General features: G+C 35.1%; 1 protein-coding gene and 1 long non-coding RNA gene across 2 annotated transcripts; both read left to right on the top strand.

The window, feature by feature from the left end:
* Nucleotides 1-13,784: 13,784 nt before the first annotated feature.
* LOC140182009 (uncharacterized) lies at nt 13,785-14,756 on the top strand. The gene is made up of 2 exons (XR_011877778.1): nt 13,785-13,959; nt 14,106-14,756. It is a non-coding gene; the product is annotated as an uncharacterized lncRNA (long non-coding RNA).
* Nucleotides 14,757-19,098: 4,342 nt separating this feature from the next.
* LOC112778747 (protein MAIN-LIKE 1-like) lies at nt 19,099-19,674 on the top strand. Its single transcript, XM_025823037.1, has one exon. The coding sequence runs from the start codon at nt 19,099-19,101 to the stop codon at nt 19,672-19,674; it is 576 nt and encodes a 191-aa protein (XP_025678822.1).
* Nucleotides 19,675-20,954: the final 1,280 nt, after the last annotated feature.

Genomic DNA, 20,954 nt, shown 5'->3' with positions numbered 1-20,954 from the left:
TTCGTGCACCACCCCGCCCTGCAGGCTTTGTGTCCGCCATGGTTTCGTGAGGAGGAGGAGTGGGGGACATGGTTGTTAGCCATCTCCCTATTGTGCTTCAATATCATCCGCTTTCACCACGTTGATCGGGTGAAACGGTTCCCGGCCGCCAACTGGCTCTGCGCTTCCCTACCCTTCGTAACAAACAACTTCTGCAGTCTCTCGTACGTGATACGTACAATGGCCGAAATGGGCAAGTAGTGTGTCCCCTTCAACACAGCATTGATGCACTCGGACAGATTTGTGGTCATGTGTCCAAACCTCCGGCCATTGTCGCAATGTTGAAGCAAAATCTCCTTTCTGAAACGACTAGCCCAATCCGCCATCGCCGGGGAGACGCCCCTCAATGCATCCATGTACCACTCATACCCGGCTTGACTTGGACTGTAAGCAGCGTTTATGAGGTATCGCTTGCCCTCGACTGAATTGAATCAGCTCATGAAATTTGTAGCCATGTGTCTAATACAGTAAGCATGGAACGCCCTAGGGGGATGCCACCTGCTATCATCGGCTCCTAGGGCGGCCTTGATGGCCTGTGATCTGTCAGATATAACCAGTAAGCTGTCTTGTGGGGTCACGTGGTGCATCAAATTAGTAAGAAAGAACGACCATGACTCAGTGCTCTCAGACTCAACAATGGCAAAAGCAATTGGTAGTATGTTGCTGTTGCCGTCTTGCGCTACCGCTATAAGTAACACTCCACCATACTTACCATACAGATGCGTGCCGTTTATAGAGACGAATGGCTTACAATGCTTGAAGGCCTTGACACATGACGGAAAAGCCCAAAATACTTTGTCGAACATGCAGCAGTCGTGCACCATGAGGTGTCCTTCATAGTACGGTTTGACGCGTAGGTCACATATGGTGCTGGGGAAACAGCTCTGCAGTGCCTGAAGCAGTTTCGGCACCTTGTTATACGACTCTTTCCAATCATCGTAGATCCGTGCAATTGTCTTCTACTTTGCTATCCACACCTTTCTGTATGATGGTTTAAAGTGATAGCTTTCTTGGACCGCACCTTGCAACACCGGGATACTCACAGACGGGTTGGACTGAATCAAGGGCAATATGACTCTACAGATGAGACTGCTATCTAACTGATGATGGTTTTGAGATATGGTGGGTTCCAGACAGCTGTGTGATCCACCAAACTTTCGAACCTCCCTAATCACAACAAAAAATTTATTCTTACAAATCATATATAACCAAAATAACATATCATACAAAACTACTCAAATTCACATTTAAAATTGAACTTACCAGTATCCGAGATTCTGACGAAGGGCCACACGGAGGCTCCATTGACACCCACTATCAGCTTGACGACACTGCACATGGTATTTTAACCGGTCAGACTCGATCACCCGATACTCAGCACTCCTGTGAATACTATAGTTCTTCATACCTTGAAGCACTGCCTCTCGGCTTCTGAACATGTGTCCAACCCGGCGTCCAGATCTAGACTGTGATAGTGACTTGGCACAGCTGCTAGTACCGGAATCGGATGAGATGGAGGCAGCACATGGCGCGGCACAGCCCCTGCAGGTGTCTCCGGCACAAACTCATCCTCATCGCCACCATCGGAAGACTCACTGTCTCCACTGTCCGCCACGTAATCCTTGTCCGACTCATCCTCACCCTCCTTTGCCTCATGCTCCGGAATCGCGACATGAATGGGCGGCGGTGCGAGAGGTCGGTCGTCCTACACATAGGTTTCGTGTGCAGAACCCCCACTACCACCGTGACCCACCTCGGCGGACAGCTCTATTACCTGTTCACACATGATCCTCCCATGAATGTCAAACATCAGTCGCACATGCTCATCCCCGTGAAGTTAGGATAGTCAAAACCGGAAGACTCCGTTTCCCATGGGTGCCAGCAACCTGTACGCCACCCTTCCGATTTTCCTCGCTTGTTTCCCACCAACCTTGCTCAATATCAAACTCTTCAAATCCGACAACATCTCCACACGCTGAGTGCGAAACAATATCGGATCGTGACACTCAAATGTCACCCCGTTGTCGCCATTTCTCATACGACAATTTGGATAAAGAAGCATAACTATGAATGGATTGTTACTGGCCATTCAGCTTTGTTTTTGAGAGAAAAAAGAGACAGAGAAAGGATATGAAATGTGTGTAAAGAATACCAAGGGTTACACATCCTTTTATAGATGCTGGATATTTGTCTTATATATATATATCTCGTTTACACTGTAAACGAGATATACACGTGCCAGCCTTGCTATATCTTGTTTACACTGTAAACGAGATATAGCAAGGAAATTTAAATCGGTAAATTCTCCAAAAATATTTATTTTGGTAAATATTACACTTATTTTATTTATTAAAATAAAAAAACCCAAATTCAAGTATGGTCCAAATTTTTAACTTACAAAAAAAATTGAATCCGCCTAATTAACACTTCCATTCAAAAATTAATTTCAGTTAATACTTAATATAAAGAGACAAATTACTGCAAATTATCCGATTGATTAGCCAAGAGACTACAAGACATGATTGGACATAGAGTACAATACAACAGGTATCAATTTTTAAAAGCTTCCACCTAAATTCTATATGTATAGAAAAAATTACATTCTACACCATAGAATTCACCATCCAATAATTTTAAAATATATTTATAGTTACACATATCCAAGAGAAGACAGGAAATTCACAAATATGCTTTGTGCAGAGCAAACATAGAAGGAACCAAAACTAAAGGGAATAAAAACTAAGTTGTGTAAATTAAAAAATATGATGAGAGAAAAAAAATCAGCCAGCACAAAGTCAATAGATTGGACTCAAAGAGAAGTTAGAGTTTGAATAAACCTACCTTTGACCTTCACAAGCAATGGCTCATTTTCATCTCTTTTATTCTTAGGTGTAGCAGGTTCTGGAAGATCAACACCACTTTGATTTAACATCTCCATCTCTTAAATTTCATCCCCATCATCATTGAGACTTATTTGTTCCAACCCATCTTCCTAACTCAAGTTTATGTCTTTACTTTGTCTTCGTAGCTCTTCAAGGATTGATTGTTCGAAAATATTACGTTTATGCTTCATGGTATACTAAATGCCTGCAACACAAAGTCATAGACAGCATAAAAAGAATTTAGAAAAAATAAAAATCAAATAAAATAGTGACATAAAATAGTTCATATAATTGAAACACAAGAAGTCAAATAACATAAAAAAAAAGTTTCATAAATGTCTCTACATGTAACTATATTAAATATTACTAAGCATAATCCAATACAACATATTCAGTAAGTCAATCATAGAGCATATTTAACAAGTCAAACTTAAATTTAGATTCAGAATATTTCCAAAGTTTCATCATTAATAATTGAAAGAAATCATTCATGTCCAACCATACTAAATCAATAATTTCCTGCTTAGAAACTGGTAAATATATATTTGGTTCAGTTGGATAATATTCCTCCGACCTTCTATAATCTCTTAAGTATTAAACCCAAACATGAACATCAAGAGTACTGACTCATATAACTAGATTCAAGAATATATGATTCATGAGGAATGCCGCAAGATACTGCCTATGAGCAATGTGAATAAAGTTAATGATGTAAGTGCTACTGAAAATTACAATTTGTGCCCCATGAATGATAAATTATTTAAGGTCTTCCTGGTCAAGGTTTGAGTAGTTTGCCGTGATCATGCAAGAGAAGATAACAACAATATATAATAAAACCAAAGCTTAAATCAATAATTCGAGGGATGAAAGGAAATTTTTGCAGTAAATAAAAAATTTTGAAAATATGAACAACTATATCCACTTTCATAGTAACTAGTTTAATAGGAGTAAATTTTATATCACTAAATGGGATTAGCATTCATTTTATTATATAAGTAAATTGAAAAGCCCAATATAGAAAAAATCCCCGTCAATGTAGTAATGATGACTACGATTCCATTATGTGTTAGTGATATCAAACTATTTGCTTAAAACGTCACACATAATATGCATCATGTTTGAGAGAAAATTACCGTATTAGGGATTCAAGTGCTAGGTTGCTGCTAGTCTTGTGCCGATCTTGGATTTGCTATTGATGCTCTGTACGAGGTAGGCAATAAAAGGATAATTCCTTACAACATCAAACCAAATAATATAAACACATGCCCATTTCTAAACCATCATCTAATCCCTTCTTTTTTTTTTTGAAATACAGAAATACCAGATAAAATAAAAATTTACAAAGGATCAAATTTGGAAAAAAACCTGGAGAAATTCATGTTGTTGACGACACGACGTTGAGCAGTGTGACCTAGTAAGAGCTGCGACCTATGAGCGCAAAGCCCGACTGTGACTTGTCAAAGCCCGACGTTGAGCGCAAAGCCTGTCAGAGGCTGTCGGAAGTGCGAGGTCTGAGTCGGAGGAGGCGGCCATAAGCAGGAGGTACAGCAGCGTCAGCGAGTGAAAGCTGTGACTTGTACACGTGTATCACGAGCGTTGATGTTGCCAGCGGCACAAGATCGGAGGCTGGCGAGGGTGCGAGATCTGAGCCCAAGGAGACAGATACATGCAGAGGTGGATTAAGGCCGGTGAGTGAAAGTTTGAATGAGCTCCGAAACTGAAAGATAAAAAGGGGCGGTTTTGATTCAAGCTTGGGGTTTTTGGTGCAGATTCAAGACTTGATTTGAATTAAGCTTGGTTTTCTTGGCGCAAATTCTCAAATTAAAATAAAATTATGAGTTTAGTTTCTTTATGTAGTTATAAAAAATTATCATTTATGTCAATATATCATGATTCATTTTGCATATAATATTCATTCATCTAAGTTCATAGAGTGCTTTAAAAAAATTATATTTAAGTAATTTTTTATCTTTTAACTATTTTATATTTTAAAATTCAAAATTTTGTATTTTTATTTTTATTCAAGGTTTATTTTTATATTTTAGTTTAATTCAGTTAATCAAAAGTATGAATATTAATTTTATTTTTAATTTTTAGGATAAATAAAAAGATGGGACTTTTTTTTATAAATTAAATGATTAAAAAACTTACTTATTATAGAATAAGTTAAGTCTTTTTCTTAACTATAGGAGTACATATAATTCACTCTTGAATGTAATTAAAATACATATAAATTTTTTCATTTTTTTAAAATTTACATTAATTATTAAAATTATGATATAATGGATGTACTCCTTTAAAAGAAAAAATAAAAATGACTTCATAAGTATTTTTTTTGGTTGGGAGTAAACATAACTCAATAAGTAAGAAGTCTAATTCAAACGATAATAGATAAGTAAAATAAATAATAAAAAACAAACATAAAATTTATTTTTTTTGCAGATATTTAGTATAAAAATAAATATAATTAAAATAAAAATTAATAATAATAAAATTAAAAATAATTAAAGATGTTTTATATAATATTAAAGAAATATTTTTTTATCTATTCGAATTATGCATAAAGATAAAAAGTGTTTTGAATATAAATTTTTAAATATGTTTCAAATTAAATAAGATTGAGAAAATAAATAAATATAATATATAAATAACTAATTTATAAACCATGTTAATAAATCTTTATCTTAATTTTATTATAGATAATAATAATATAATTTTTTATCTTTTTCAATTTAAATTTAATTATTTTATATTTTTTACATATCTTAAATAATTTAAAATATTTTATTTTTAATAATTAATTTTTATTTATTGATATTAAATTTATAATTTTAAAAATAAAAATATAAAAATATTTTTTTAACTCAATAAAAAAGCGGCTGAACTAGCACGGCAGCGCCTGTTGAGCTGCTAGTATAAGATAATTACATATTTTAAATTAAATTTTATCTAATTTTTGCTAACAAATAAAAAAAGATAAGATTATAAGATTGGTACCTAAAGGATAAATTCTAGAGCATTAGTACTTAAAAGATAAATATTAAAAAATTACATCTAAATTTACTTTGCAATTATTTGAATTAAGTTGTGCTTTTAAATTTTTATTTCACATTTTAATCGAGATTTTGAAATTGAATCTTAGCCAACAAAAAATATTCTTTTTTCTAAGTTATATATAACTGAGGTTATTTTAGGAGAAAGAAGCTTTACTTTGGCGTTAAAAATTTTGTAGATTTTATTATAGATGTTAATTTGACTTTTGTTTAATAAAATAACTATCATTTTTAATTTAGAGTAAAATTTATACTTAAATAAAAAAATATCAAATTGTAAAATTTATAATCTTAAACTATATTTCAAAAATTAAACATAGTTATTAGAATTTGAAATTCTGCAACGTTGGATTTTAAAAAAATATGGCATCAATAAAAAATTAGAGTAGATAGACTTAAAACTTAACAATTTTCTGCCGTTGGATTGAGAAAAAAAACTAAAATTTTGCACATTGTTAGAAAATGAATTTCCGTGAAGTTAATTTTAATTTATTTTTCTAATAAATTAATAAAATAATAATAAATAAGGAGAATAAATAAAATATAAGAGTAAAACTAATATTTTGAATTTTAAAAGTTAAGATTCCGTTTGTTAATGTTGTCGTAAATCAAGGTTGGTACGTTCATTTAAAAAATACATAAATTAAGTATATACCATTAAATAAAATCCTACAAGTCATCAATGCCAATTTCGTCCTCACAAACATTATGACTGTCTACAGCAACATGCATTTCATTTGATTCTAGATCATTAATGTCGTCCCGCACTAATGGAAATTCTTTGAGATTCTCTATTTGCTGCTCACAAAATGGTATGTCCTCGACCAAAGACTCATTTGGATCCTTCTCATTCAAATCTCCCATATCATATGAATCTCTGGGTTTCATGTGACAAAGAGAACACCAACCTTCATCAACTAGATCGTCAACATAGTAAACCATTCTCGCATCCGTTGCAAGAATAAATGGCTCATCTAGTTCAAGAGCGCCCGTGTGTATCAACTCTGAAAATCTTACACTTGTGATCCCAAATTCATCTACCTTAATGCCCTTATTAAGCGTGGTGTCAACCCAGATACATTTGAAGAGGATAACCCTTAGCTTGCCAAAATAGTCAAATTCTATTATATCGATCACTTTACTGTAGTATGTATTGTCACATGATACTGAAATAGGATTCCGTCCACGGCTAACACTAGTCGTAATTGCAGACATAACTACACCACTATTTTGTGTTTTAAGTCCTTCATCTTTATTTACCGTGCGAAACTTGAATCCATGAATGTTGTACTCTTCAAATCTCTTTACAACATCATTATTAGGTCTTTCTGCAAGCCACTTGATTTCAAGAGTAATATCATCTGCATCATCAGTATACGCCACCTGCATGTGATAGATTATTGCGATTTTAAAATGCTTTCACAAATTATAATATAGAATTGGAATTTTTTTAAGTAGATGTAACTAACTTACATAATCCCTAAACCACTCATGGAATTTGGCATGCATGTATTCTTCAATGAGTTTAACTGCATTTCTTTTACCGCGGTATAATTTGGAAATTTCACCTCTACATTTCCTGGTCAAGTAGATAATAGTTACACAATAATTACATAAAAATAATTAAAAATTTAAACAAAGATCGCCCTATGAATTACTCGCGAAATTTGTCCAGTAATGAACAATTTGTCAGCACATAGCGATGAGCCTGTGTTTTCTCAGTTGGTGTCAACAAACTGATCTTTTGCGATCTGCGAGGACTTCCTCTTGCTGGAAAAATTTCAGCAAGAGTGTTAGAACAACTACTAGGAGTGTTGTCATTTTGATCGTCGTTACGATTTGGTCAGTTAAACCTTGTCTCAATCTCATCTTCCGATCCTCTAAATATCTAGAGCAGAAAGTTAGATATTCCTCCATCAGGTAACCTTCAGCTATGCATCCTTCAGGTGCAGCCTTATTACGGACATACGATTTTAAATGCCCTAAAGTCCTGTTTGCAAGAAGATAACATTAATCTACAAAGACTAAAAATTACAAATAGACACAACCAATTTAGTGATAAGATGAACCACAAAATATTAACATAATAGGATACCTTTCAACAGGATGCATCCATCTGTACTACACTGGACCAGCAATCATTGCCTCTTCTGCGAGATGAATAACCAGGTGAACCATCACGATGAAAAATGAAGGAGGAAATATCATTTCCATGTGGCAGAGCATCAACGCAATTCGATGTCGAAGTTTTTCTAAGTTATCAACGGCTAGGGATTTGCCAGACACTTCTCTAAAATACTTACACAACTCTATTAGCACAGATGTCACCTCTCTAGGTAGGGATCTTTTAAAAGCGATTGATAAGATGTGCTCCATGAGAATATGTGAATCATGGCTCTTTAGGCCAAAGACCTTCCTTTTCTTCAAATCAATGCATCTAGAAATATTAGAAGAATAACCATATGGAAATGAAACACTTTTAAGAACACTGAGAAAAATATCCTTGTCAGCATTTGTCATTCTAAAATAGGAAGGTGGGTACTTGGAAGAATTAGTGAATGGATGGAGTTGTTCTCGGATTCCCATCAATTGCAAGTCCTTACGGGCTGCCAAGTTGTCCTTAGTCTTTTGTTTGTCATCAAGTACAGTAAACAAAATATTGTCACAAACATTTTTCTCTATGTGCATCATGTCAAGAAAGTGACGAATGAGATTATCCTTCCAGTATGGTAAATCCCAGAAAATACTCCTCTTTTTCCACTGCAAAGGGTTGTTGCCAACATTGAGAGCCTCTTGTGATCTTTTTCTACTACTATGAATTTGAGACAAAATAGCACTGCCTGATAATGTTGGCGGAGGGCCTCTTAGTTCGGTAGTGCCATCAAATGAGTGCATGTTTTGTCTATATTCGTGGTTATGCGGTAACCACTGACGATGTCCCATGAAGCAATATTTCATGCCATGCTTTAACCTCCTGGATACTGTATCAAAGTTACATGAAGGACATGCAAGACTAGTATGTGTATTCCACCTGGACAGGTTATCAAGACCTGGAAAATCATTTATTGTCCAAAATGATGCAACATTCATGCGAAACAACTTTCCATCAATAGAGTCGTATACGTCAACACCCTTCCATAGTTCTTTTAACTCAATAATAAGTGGTTGCAGAAAAACGTCAATCATTATTACCAGGCACCTTTGGACCAAGAATCATAAACATAATAAGAGATGCTTGCTTCATACAACATCACCGGCCATACGGTAATGTTGGAGCTGAGATTCCCAAATGGATTGAAACCATCGGAAGCCAAAGCAATCGTATGTTACGTGGATCTCCAGCAAACTCCGGATATAACAAATCAATCTCCTTCCATGCTTTGCTATCTCTTGGATGCTTTAACTTTCCATCTGAGTTAGGAAACTCTGAATGCGAACGCAATAGTCTTGATGCTTTAGAGGACATGTATAACCTTCTTAGCCTAGGAGTGAGAGGGAAGTATCTCAATACCTTTGCAGGAATTAGCCTATGCATATGTTCAGATGTATCCAAAACTCCTGGATTGCTACTGGTGTTATCCTCTGCTTTATATCAAGATGCATTGCATATTGTGCATTTACTCTTGGTCTCATTATCTGGACCCCAAAAGAGCATACAGTTGCTTGGACATGCATGAATTTTTTCATATCCCAAGCCTAACTGCTTAATGAATTTTTTTTGCTTCATAAAATGAAACAGTCAGATTTGCATGAGGAAACACTCTCTTAAGAAGATCAAGTATCATCGAGAATGTCTTGTCAGTCGCACCGCATAGCACTTTGATATGATACAGCTCAACAATAAATGACAACTTGCTGTACTTCGCACACTCGGGGTATAATTTGCGATTTCCATCCTTTAGTAACTCTCGAATTCTTTCAGATTCCTCTTGAGTATCATCTTCGATATGATTTGGAAAAGAGCCGTTTATCTCTTCAACGGGCTCACCATCAACCCCATCAGAGTTGTTGGCAGCTGAACCAAAAATATCATTAAGCATATCTTGTAGCGGAGCTCTTTCCTCTGGTTCTCTGAAGTCATGGCTTGATGATGCTTCTTCAGGTTGGACTACACTTTCTCCATGCATATACCAAAAAGTGTATTTTTTTGAAAAACCTTTTTGGAGTAAATGTGCTAACACCTCAACTCTAGTTCTCATGTTCTTAAAACCATATTTAATGCATGGACATATAATTTTTTCATTTATGGCAACCCTTTGAAAGGCAAAACCTAAGAAGCCAGCTACACCGCATTTGTACTCTGCTGATATAATTATTTATCAATCCAACTCTTGTCAATCATAGCTAGACACTCTGTTCTAAATGCTGAGATATGCATAACGTAAGTATCAGAAAAGCAGACAAATGACTAAATCTAAAAAAACTTTAAAAGTGAATCAGTTAATGGATACTTGACACCATATATTATGGAATTATAGAACGGTAGTTAGACACAATGACAGATCCAAAGTTTTTTTCAATTGAGAGTAAAATATAAAAAAAATTATAATAATTTTTTACTTTTTTTCACTGTTGAGTCTTATTATTCATTAACTATTAACCATGTAATAAAAATATATACAATAACATTAATACAAAATAAAACGCAGCATGATTGCATGAATTAAAAAACACAGAAAACATAAACATAAATATTTAACTAAAAAAATAAAGAAGGAGGTTAAGGAGTCTTACTAGGAGACGGAAAATCAGGAATCTGCAAAAATAGAAGAGAATTAAAAAGAAAACGAATGGGGTCAAATTTATTTATCGAATGAGGGATTGAGCTAAATAAGTTTTTATCCCATATAATACATGTTACGTTATAAAGTGTCAAAAGAGGCATTTATCCCACACTCTCCTATATAAATTCGTCTTTGGTACAAAAAAAATTTAAAAGGTACTGACTTAACCAACCTAAATAGAGTAATTTGCTCGGATTACCAAAGTATGATTTGAGTGGCAGGTTAACAAACTGTTAATAATTTAGTAGAATTTCGGATTGAAAATTTGTCCTTTCTGTATCCTATGAAATAATTATATTACAAAAATTAAATAAATATAAAAAATAATAAAGGTGATAAAGGTATCACTTTGGAAAGAAAGCTTAATTTAAAAAAGAGTAAAAAAAACTTTAAAATGCAAATTCATAAAAATACTAAAACATTAAATTTATTTTTGCTCGTATTAACATTAGAATGCAGGTTATTCACATATATAGAAAAATTTGGTGGCATTTATAACTATTAATTAATATGTTTTAATGATGATAAAAAAAGAAGAAGATAAATACATAGTAGAATAACGATATAGTATGTTTTAGTGATTAAAAAAATTAGAAGATAAAGACATTTATAACTATTAATTAGTTTGTTTTAATGATTTTAAAAATAAGAAGATAACGAAACAGGTTATCAACAATTAAAGACTTACTTGTTGTCCTTTGATCTCCTTAATCTTATCTTTTCGAGTAATACTCCAAATAGGTCTTCAAAAAATTCACGGTCGAACAGATTTGTCCCCAACAAAATTTAACTAAAATTTTGACCCTAACGTTTTTAGTTATACACCAGATACGTCCCCATGGTAGTTTGACTCGGTCAGGACATCCTACGTGGAGGTTAACGGGCTGACATGTCAGGTTAACTGCCACATGTCACCTCCAGGACAATTTGGTCCCCATCCAAGTTGGACAAAAAGACGTCGTATTGGATCATGAGGTGAACGATGTCGTTTTGTGGAGGACAAATTCGTCCCCATCATGGAAGGCAGAGTTGCGAAACAGCAATGTTTTAAATGGGGGACCTATCTGCCTATTCGAGGGGACCTATTTGTCTGATAACCTAATGTTTGGGGACCTATCTGACCTATAATTGGTGGCATTACCCTCAACTATATTCATTGTCCTTTTTTGGTTTCATTGAAAACACAAGCTGAAGTATCTCGACCTAGTAGCTTGCAAAATTTTAATCCTCCCTCTCATGACACTCAAATTGAAGATTCTCCTTCACATGCCACACCAAAAATGTCTTAAGCAATTCCAAAGTATGCTAATTTTGAATGACTTAATGAGTATGTTGAACGATGGCTTGGAAGAGAGAGTGAAGCAGTTGGAGAATCTGTTGTTGAAGAAGAATGAGGATAGCCAAGTTGTGAAGAAGCATACTATTTTTGCTTTGTTTAGGGGTATAATAATTGGGGGTATTGGTAGTTGTAGTTGTGTTTTGTATGTATGTGGTAGCTGTTTAGGCAAGTTTTAATCTGTGTTGATTATTAAATTGTTAGATTGAAATGTCTCATTATATTTAGATGGATATGCATGAAATCAATTGTGGTGAAATAGTATAAAAAAAAACACATTGCTTTTGGTTTGTTTCATCCATTTATCAAAATGGTTACATAACTAATAATCAAAATATTATAACCACACAAGTAGCTAAGTTCAGTAGTAACATAAACCAAATCACACAAAAGAAGATTTATTTCCTTCAATATAGACTAAACCAAACCAACCCAAATAACAAAAGGTCTATTTCTTCCAACATAACAAAATATGGTGTTGGAATCCTTAAAAGCATCATTTCTTCGTAGACTACTTCAATCCTAGTGTTGGAATAAATTTAAACAATTTAGATGCTGTGCCACTGGTTGCAGCTGCCATGGTCTCAGCACTAACACTCTTCTAAGCGTTGTTGGACCTGATTACTGTTTGCTTTGGATGTCTAAAAAGTTGCTGAGCCTAGAATTAACAAAATTATTATGAGGATGTTTCAAATAGATTTCAACATATGCATTAAGTCATTCAAAATTAGCATACTTTGGGATTGCCTAAGACATTTTTTTATGACATCTGAAGGAGAATCTTCAATTTGAGTGTCATGAGAGGGAGGATTAGAATTTTTCAAGCTACCAGGTCCAGATACATCAGCTTGTATTTTCAATGAAACAGAAAAAATAATGAATATATTTGAAGGTAATGTCACCAATTATATGTCAGATAGGTCTCCAAACATTAGGTTATCAGACAAATAGGTCCCTATAGAAGCATAATCATTGGGCAGATTGGTCCCCCATTTAAAACGTCGCCGTTTCATAACGCTGCCTTCCATGGTGGGGACAAATTTGTCCTCCACAAAATGACGTCGTTCGTCTCATGATCCAATATGATGTCATTTTGTCCAGCTTGGATGGAGACTAAATTGTCCTGGAGGTGACACGTGGTAGTTAACCTGATACGTCAGCTCGTTAACCTCTACGTAGGACATTCTGACCGGGTCAAACTGCCATGGGGACATATCTGGTGTATAACTAAAAACGCCAGGTCAAAATTTTAGTTAAATTTTATTGGGGACAAATCTGTCCGACCATGAATTCTTTGTGGACCTATTTGGGGTATTACTCTATCTTTTCTATTCTTTTTTCTCGGTTGCAACAAAAAAGATGCTAAACTCATGGGAATGAAATTGAAGAAATAATACTAATGACGTATGAATAAACCAACGGTAAGGAAGTATTGTATAATAAAATTTTATGAATGATTGAAAATATCAGCCCTTATATAACACTGTAAACTGCACAAGTTTAGGAATTAGTTACTCAACTCTGTTAAATAGATGACTAAGTCTATTCACATATCTTATCTTGGCCATTTCAATCTTAATCTCTTATCTAAAATCTATCTTATTTATTATCTATTTTATTTTTTCTTTTATCTTATTGTTATTTGTTTTGAACCTGAATACTTAATCTTTTAAAAACATAAATTCGAAAGGCCTCAAAGCAAACACCAAATTGTTTTAGCCTTTTATGGTTCATCTCTTTTATTTCTGGGCACCCACTTCTTAATTTTTCCCACCCTTGTTTCTTATCAAAACAGGATGCCTGGAATGAGAAGAGGAAAGCCAACTAACAAGCCATGACCACTGATAAATCTGCAATCGACTAAGGTATGCATCTTGAGCGGCCTTTGGTCTTCAAATTCAAGTTGTTCTTCCTCTTGTTCTTCTTTTACTTTTTCGTAATTTTTCTTAAATTCAAATTAGAATTTGGGCCTGGAATTAAGCAAACACGTATTACACATGAAATTGTCCAGGATTCCCCAGTGGCTCTGGTGGTGCCTAATCCCTCTGTCGCTGGATTCATGGCATCTCGGGAGTCTGTAATAACTAGGGCCGTCGCGCTTGGACCAGGAGCTGCCACCACAGGGTTCAAGCGATTCTTGGCTTTAACTGAAGCCTCCAAATATAGGAAGGATGGACCTTTCCGGAAGCTTTTTCATCCTTAAGGAAGAGTGGGTTTGAACAAAATCTTTTGTTAGAAGCTTTTGGTGGCTTTTCCGTTGTTCCAGTAGTCTCTGCAATCAGGACAGGTGCAATTAAGGTTTACAATCATGGCATGTGCAATTAAGCTTCACAAGTTTCAGCTTTCTTTGGTCTTTAGAAGCATTTCTAATTGTTGAAATATCTTTAATTAAAAAGGAAATACATTACTGGTGTTTTCATAAACTCTGTTGCACTAAGGATTCACGTAACTCTTTGATGAGCTTTTGTAAAATGACACTGCCCCTTTTTTACTCTCAAAAGTAAGGGGAAAGACCGGAAGAGGGAAAAACATAATTGGCACGTGTTAAGTTTTTCAGGGTCACAAAACAATAAAGCGTCTCTTCTGAAGTGTACACAACTATCTTAGACCCCCTTACATGAATCTATCATGTATTGGATAAATACTTAGTTGAGGCATTTTATCGAGAAAATTGTCCATTTTATCTCTTAGTGTTCTGTAATTATTTTTCACATGTCACTAATCTTAGGGAATTTTCTCAACTAATTCTGTATAGATGTCTAAATTTTTGCAGTGATCATTGGGGGAATAACCAATTTTGCAGCTTATGCATTTGCACATGCGATTCTTGTAAAAATTATCATAGTTGCTTTTTTGTTGCATACTATTGGTTATGAGCATGAAAGCAGTAGGAATAGCTTTGAAGCTTACATTTGAAGGCACAAATAAATTCTAGTAATTTCCAAGCTGGTTTTTTACAATGATTGTGTTAGGATGCTGTCTTTTACAAATTAACTACGTGAACAAGGTAATCTTTGGAATCATATTTAGTAGTGATGTAATGTATTCTGTTTGCTGATTATTGGAGAATTAGAAATAAAGTCATCTCTGCTGTTTCTAAAATAAAAAATATTATGCATTCTCCCTCTTTCAGGCTTCTGTCATGATATCACTAGCCAAATGACCACGCTTTCATTGTGTAATTCAGTATATAGCATTTTGAGAAGTTTTAAACAAGAGGCTTTGTAGTGTTTTTTCCCAATTACAATTGATTTGTCCCGGATGAATACAACTTGAGATGCAATACTCTAGGAATGGCATGCATCTTACTTATTCTAGTATCTCCACTGGACTCATGACAGAACTTCACCTCATTTTGGCATTCTGTCTATGAAGTAAAAATAGGTTTGTTGAGTTAGTAGTTTGTGATAAGAGCATTTCTATGTAAGCTGTAATGCTGTTAGTTTAATCTGGAAACCTTTGCAGGCATTGGACACTTTCAACACAACTGTCATATCAGCAGTTTACTATGTCATGTTTACAACATTTACCAATTTTGCCAGCATGATCATGTTTAAGGTGACTTTTACCTTTGTGCCCATTATGAATTTTTTGTTCCAAACATTTGTTACTTTTGTTTAGAGCTTATTAGAGCTGTGATACTATCTTCAAATCTAGTAGTTTGTGGAAATAAAAATGCCTTATTCAGAGTGCATGTCAATGTAAAATTGAAAGATAAAACATTGATGAAAAATGTGATAAACATCACTACCTACGGTATTAACAATAAATTAGTACTCTCTGGCTAGTAATGTACAGAACATGGACATCTATATTTAGCCACACTGAATTTAACAATATGATGTGAATTTGATTAGTTGAGACAGTGATCACGTTGCTAGAGTTACAATATAGAGAAAAATGAATCCACTCTGATCACAATGACGTTCTAATTTGTATTTCAAATACCAAGACTACAACATTATACTTTAGAATCTGTTGATCTGTTTTCACATAAAATCTGTGTTGGCACTTTGCAAATGATGTTCTTCTCTACTTTGGTGGTTTAAGTTTGGTGCTGTGCAAGACTGGGCCCTGCAAATTTTTTATTACACTCACCGGTGGATAATAAAGATTTTAAATTTATTAATGTTATATACGATTTTTGTTTATGGAATTAACAATATTACTATTAATACCAAGTATAAATAAAAATGTTCACATGGAAAATAAATCAAAGCAGAAAACAAAGCATAAAACAACATTGTAAATTGAATTGGAAATTTCAGTACATCATACAGTGATGATCAAATATCATGTTCAGCTAAAAACCAAATGTAACATTAAACAGAAAGGCTAAGCCTAGATAAAATCGGAACAGGAAACTAAGAGAGCTAATAATATAGTGGGGTTATGTTCAATGAAACTAAACTAGAAGCACATCAGACATAATATTCTCCTGGATACCAAATTTCACAAAATCGTCTAGCTTTCTCACGAGCAACAGGATCCAAATCCTCCTTCCAGAATGGCTTCTTGTTGAGATCAAAATCCTTTACCACAACCTGAATTTCTGGTGATTCAGTTGTAGAGCGAACATATCCTTTCTTTTGAAAAAACTTTGCAATGTGTTGCTCTATGATGATAAATTGTTTTCGATGTGCCCACTCAAACTCACATGCTGGCTTGGCTTTAACTCTTGTCTATATAGATAAAAAATGCACTGATTTATCTACAGTGTTATATACAAGTGCTAGCAAACAATTTTGGAAATAGTAAAAAGGAAATAACAATTTATCTGTGTTACCTTTAGATCCATTAATATAACATCCGCATCCCAGTCAGAAGAAGTAGTAAAATATGGAAACTCATGCCTTTGCAGATACTGCATGCTAAGTGCATATATCTCCTACAAGTTTTCAACCAGACTGAATAACTATAGAGAATTATTAAATGGTAACATCATGTTAAATTGGATAACAAAGCGCAAATAGAATATTAAAGGCAACAAACCTCTATACTAGAATCCATAGTAGAAGATGGGGTACTAGTGTAGAATGCATGTGAGAAGGGCGACTTTTCACAGATATTGGTGTGAGCATTGAGTGCTATCAACCAAGAATGCATATTAATCTTGTTACACCAAATATCGGAGGCCACATCGAGTGCGTGTTACAACGAGGAGAATGGAGAAGCAGAAGCCATCTCCGATGCAAACTTGATGCTTCCACAGCATTCAAGCAAGTTACGCTCTTCCATAGTAATCCAGGTTGAATCTTTTCTGCAAGGTCGTGCGATTGTCATTTTGTGTGACCTAAATAGTAATAAATACATCAAGATTTAAAAGCATAATTAGTCATATTTTTTATAATTAGGACAATTAATCAGATTCATATAAACAAATAAAAGATTGAAAAATCATTGGAATATACTAACAAAAAATTAGTTCTCATTCACTTCACACCCCAATTCAAATCATGCTCCTTATCAGAAGGAGTTAAATTATACTAACATACTATCATTGTATATAGAAGTAGCCATCAAAACTAAGAGTTAAAGATGAAATTCAAGACAGAATTAAAACCTGACCATAAATAAATTTTGCATGTTCTTTATTATTTGTATTTCTTACCTTTTTATTTTTTACTATTTAGTTATGGTGGAGTTAAATTTTGATTTACATACTTAAGAATACAAACACAAGAGTAATAACAATCATCACCAAACTATTGAAAGAGAATTCAACGTTACAATAATGATCCATCATATATATGAAAAAAATATAACTAATGTAAAAAGTGATTTTTAGTCACAACTAATTTATAAAATTAGTTTCTTTTTGTACTCTTTTGTACTCTTCTTATAATTTTAACATATATAACATGGATCATTATTATTGTAGCATTGAATTCTCTTCTAATAATTTGATGATGATTGTAGTGACTATTGTATCTGTACTCTCAAGTATGGGATTTTTTTCCATTATAAATTATTAAAAATATTTATTTTCACTAAACTCACTTTTGATCTTTATTTATAGGAATGCACATTTTTTTTTAAATTAGAGCAACTTCGCCGTACCGCCGGCGAACTCCATATAAATTATGGAGTTCGTCGTACCCCGACGAACTCTATATATATTATAGAGTTCGCCGCACCCACCGGCGAACTCTATGCAAAGTTCGGCACATTATAATACAAAGTGGGACCATTGTCCCTTGTCCTTTTCTTTCTAAACCTTCTCCCATTTTATTCTGTTAGAACTTTCTATATTCTGGCATTCAAGAAGTTCGTTATTCACAGCATCAGCAGTCTGAGGTTAGTAATTAATATGTTAGTTTGAGTAATTTTTCTCAGATTAGTTAGAGATACCTATTATTTCTTAGATAGTGGTTGCATGCTAATTATAATTAGAGTTACTGTTTACTTATTTCATGTTATTCCGTAGTTGTTGATTGTTTTTAACATGTGAATTAGTATAAGTTGTTAGTCTATTTCTTAGTTAGTTTAGTAAGAAAAATTGGTTTAAGTTGTTAGTCAAATCTTAATAAAATTAAGTTAGAATATAGGGTTAAGTGATTAATAGGTTAGGGTTGCCTAGGGTTTTAGTGAAAGTGAGATAGATAACTAGTATTTATCAAATACGTTTGTTTACAAATCCCATTCATGTGAAACAAATGCTGATAAGTACATGTTATTTTGTTTAAATTGGTTGTGGTTAGATGGAGCAACAGTTATTGGGATACGAGGGGACCCTCTACAGATTAGATCAGGCCGAGCACATTGCTGGCAGAGTTGATCGAGTGGTATGATGATATCATTGTCGTTTGTCTTTCTTTAATTATTGAACAGTGAACTTGTGCTATTTAGAGTTGACGCTATTTTTTTGTTTTTTGTTTTTTTAATTTTACCTTTCCATTTGGTAGGCGCCTCGAATCTTGCGCACCAGGCAGAATTTGATGACGAGGCCACCGGAGGCGATTAGGCCATATCTCAGATGAGCCGAGTTTGAGTATGTGGCCTATATGGTTGAGTTCGAGCATGATTGGCCACTTGCTTTGGCGTTGTTAGAGAGGTGGAGGCCTGAGTCCCACACCTTTCATCTAGCATGCGGGGAGATGACCATCACACTGCAGGACGTGGAGTATCAGCTGGGACTCATGATCGACAGTGATCATGTGAGTGGGTGCATGGGTAGTTGGAAGCAGCACCATCAAGGACGGACCATTGAGGACTTTTGTCAGCAGTTACTGGATGTTGTGCCTGGCCTGGAGGACAGACAGTCACAGACGAAGTGGATTGTCAAGCTGACGTGGTTCCTTAACACTGTCTGCGGAGAGCTAGAGCAGGACGCCACTAAGGTGCACTTCCTGAGGTACACAAGAGGCTACATTATGCAGCTGATAGGGGCTATTCTATTCCGAGATGCATCTGACTCTCGGGTGCACATCAGGTGGTTCCCCCTGCTGGAGGACCTTGATGCATGTGGTAGGTTGTCGTGGGGATCGGCTGTATTGGCTTGGATGTACTGCCAGATGTGCCGCGCCACAGAGCATGGTGCGCGCAACCTAGGTGGTTGCGTTAGCCTGCTATTGTCTTAGGCCTACCACCGTATTCCCCTGCTACGTCTGGATGGATTTGATACTCGTCGATTTCCGCTTGTTGAGAGGTATTTATTTTTTATTTTCTGCAATAGTCCTTTGTTTATATATTATATTATGTGTTTAATATAACTGAGCTGTGATGCGCAATCACCTTCGAATCCAACCAACGATGGTCTTGCCCCATCGAAGTTTGCATGCATTTGTGAGGACCTATGTATCTCCTCACCTCCCACTTTTCTATCTTACGGTGATATGATATGTGTATGCTCCAATTACAACTCGGTCCAAATTGGATACACTGTGCATTATACCTCCACCGGTCACTGTTTACTATTTTGTACTCCACAGCCCTCCTGATGTTGTACATCTTAACAGCCAACATGACTTCTTCCTTGTTCCGAAAATGTTGTCCAACCTCGAACTCATTCCTTGGATCATCTTTAGGGCCTCCCTAGGTAAAGGACCAATCGGACATCATTGCCTCGAGATTCAACCTAGAGAAGTAGTCCGGGCGGTCATACAGTTGCAAAATAGCAGGCTATGTCAGGGCAATTTGTCTATCACCATAATAGTTCATCTCTTCTTCATCGTCACCATCGTTAGGAATTTTGGATGGTTCTTCTTTGGCATCGTCTCCATCATCGGGGTTAACTTCATACTGATCCATCATCAGATCCCTAACAGCGGAACCCTCGTGACTTTCAAGGCCGTCATCCACCTCAGCATTGTCGACTTCAACATTAGACCCTTCTTGACTACCTTCAAGAGCCATATTCAGACCCACCATTGTTCGCCTAATATTTCGTCTAACAGGCCCACTCAACGGACTATCATCGACAGTATCCGCAGACAATCCTCGGCCACCCAAATCGACAAAGAACACAGCTAACTCCAACAGATGAACATTTGCCCAGCAGTTGTGCCAAGATCGTATAAGACGTACGTCCTCATCGTCGTGCAGACGATACCTGATTCAAAATACCATAACATTTTTATCACAGGCGTGTTCACATAAATATACCACCAGTAGAGACAACACAGTTGTGACATACCTTTTATAAATTAATTTACCATCTATTTCGGTTGGATATCTGTAGTAGATTTTCTTCACCTTCTTTGTCTCTTGCATCTCCACGGAAAGTAATACCAGATTCTTTAACAGCTATAAACAACTGATTTCTGCTGTCAGATGGATAAATATTGGTTGGTTCGATCTAAAAATGATAGAATCATCCTCATCATACACCATTTCTCCATTGTTATAAATGGATAACAGT

The sequence above is a fragment of the Arachis hypogaea genome, chromosome 19, assembly GCF_003086295.3.
Source record: "Arachis hypogaea cultivar Tifrunner chromosome 19, arahy.Tifrunner.gnm2.J5K5, whole genome shotgun sequence".
Classification (NCBI taxonomy): Eukaryota; Viridiplantae; Streptophyta; class Magnoliopsida; order Fabales; family Fabaceae; genus Arachis; species Arachis hypogaea.
The sequence above is the reverse complement of the archived record's forward strand: the minus strand, read 5'-3'. Positions and strand labels throughout refer to the sequence as shown.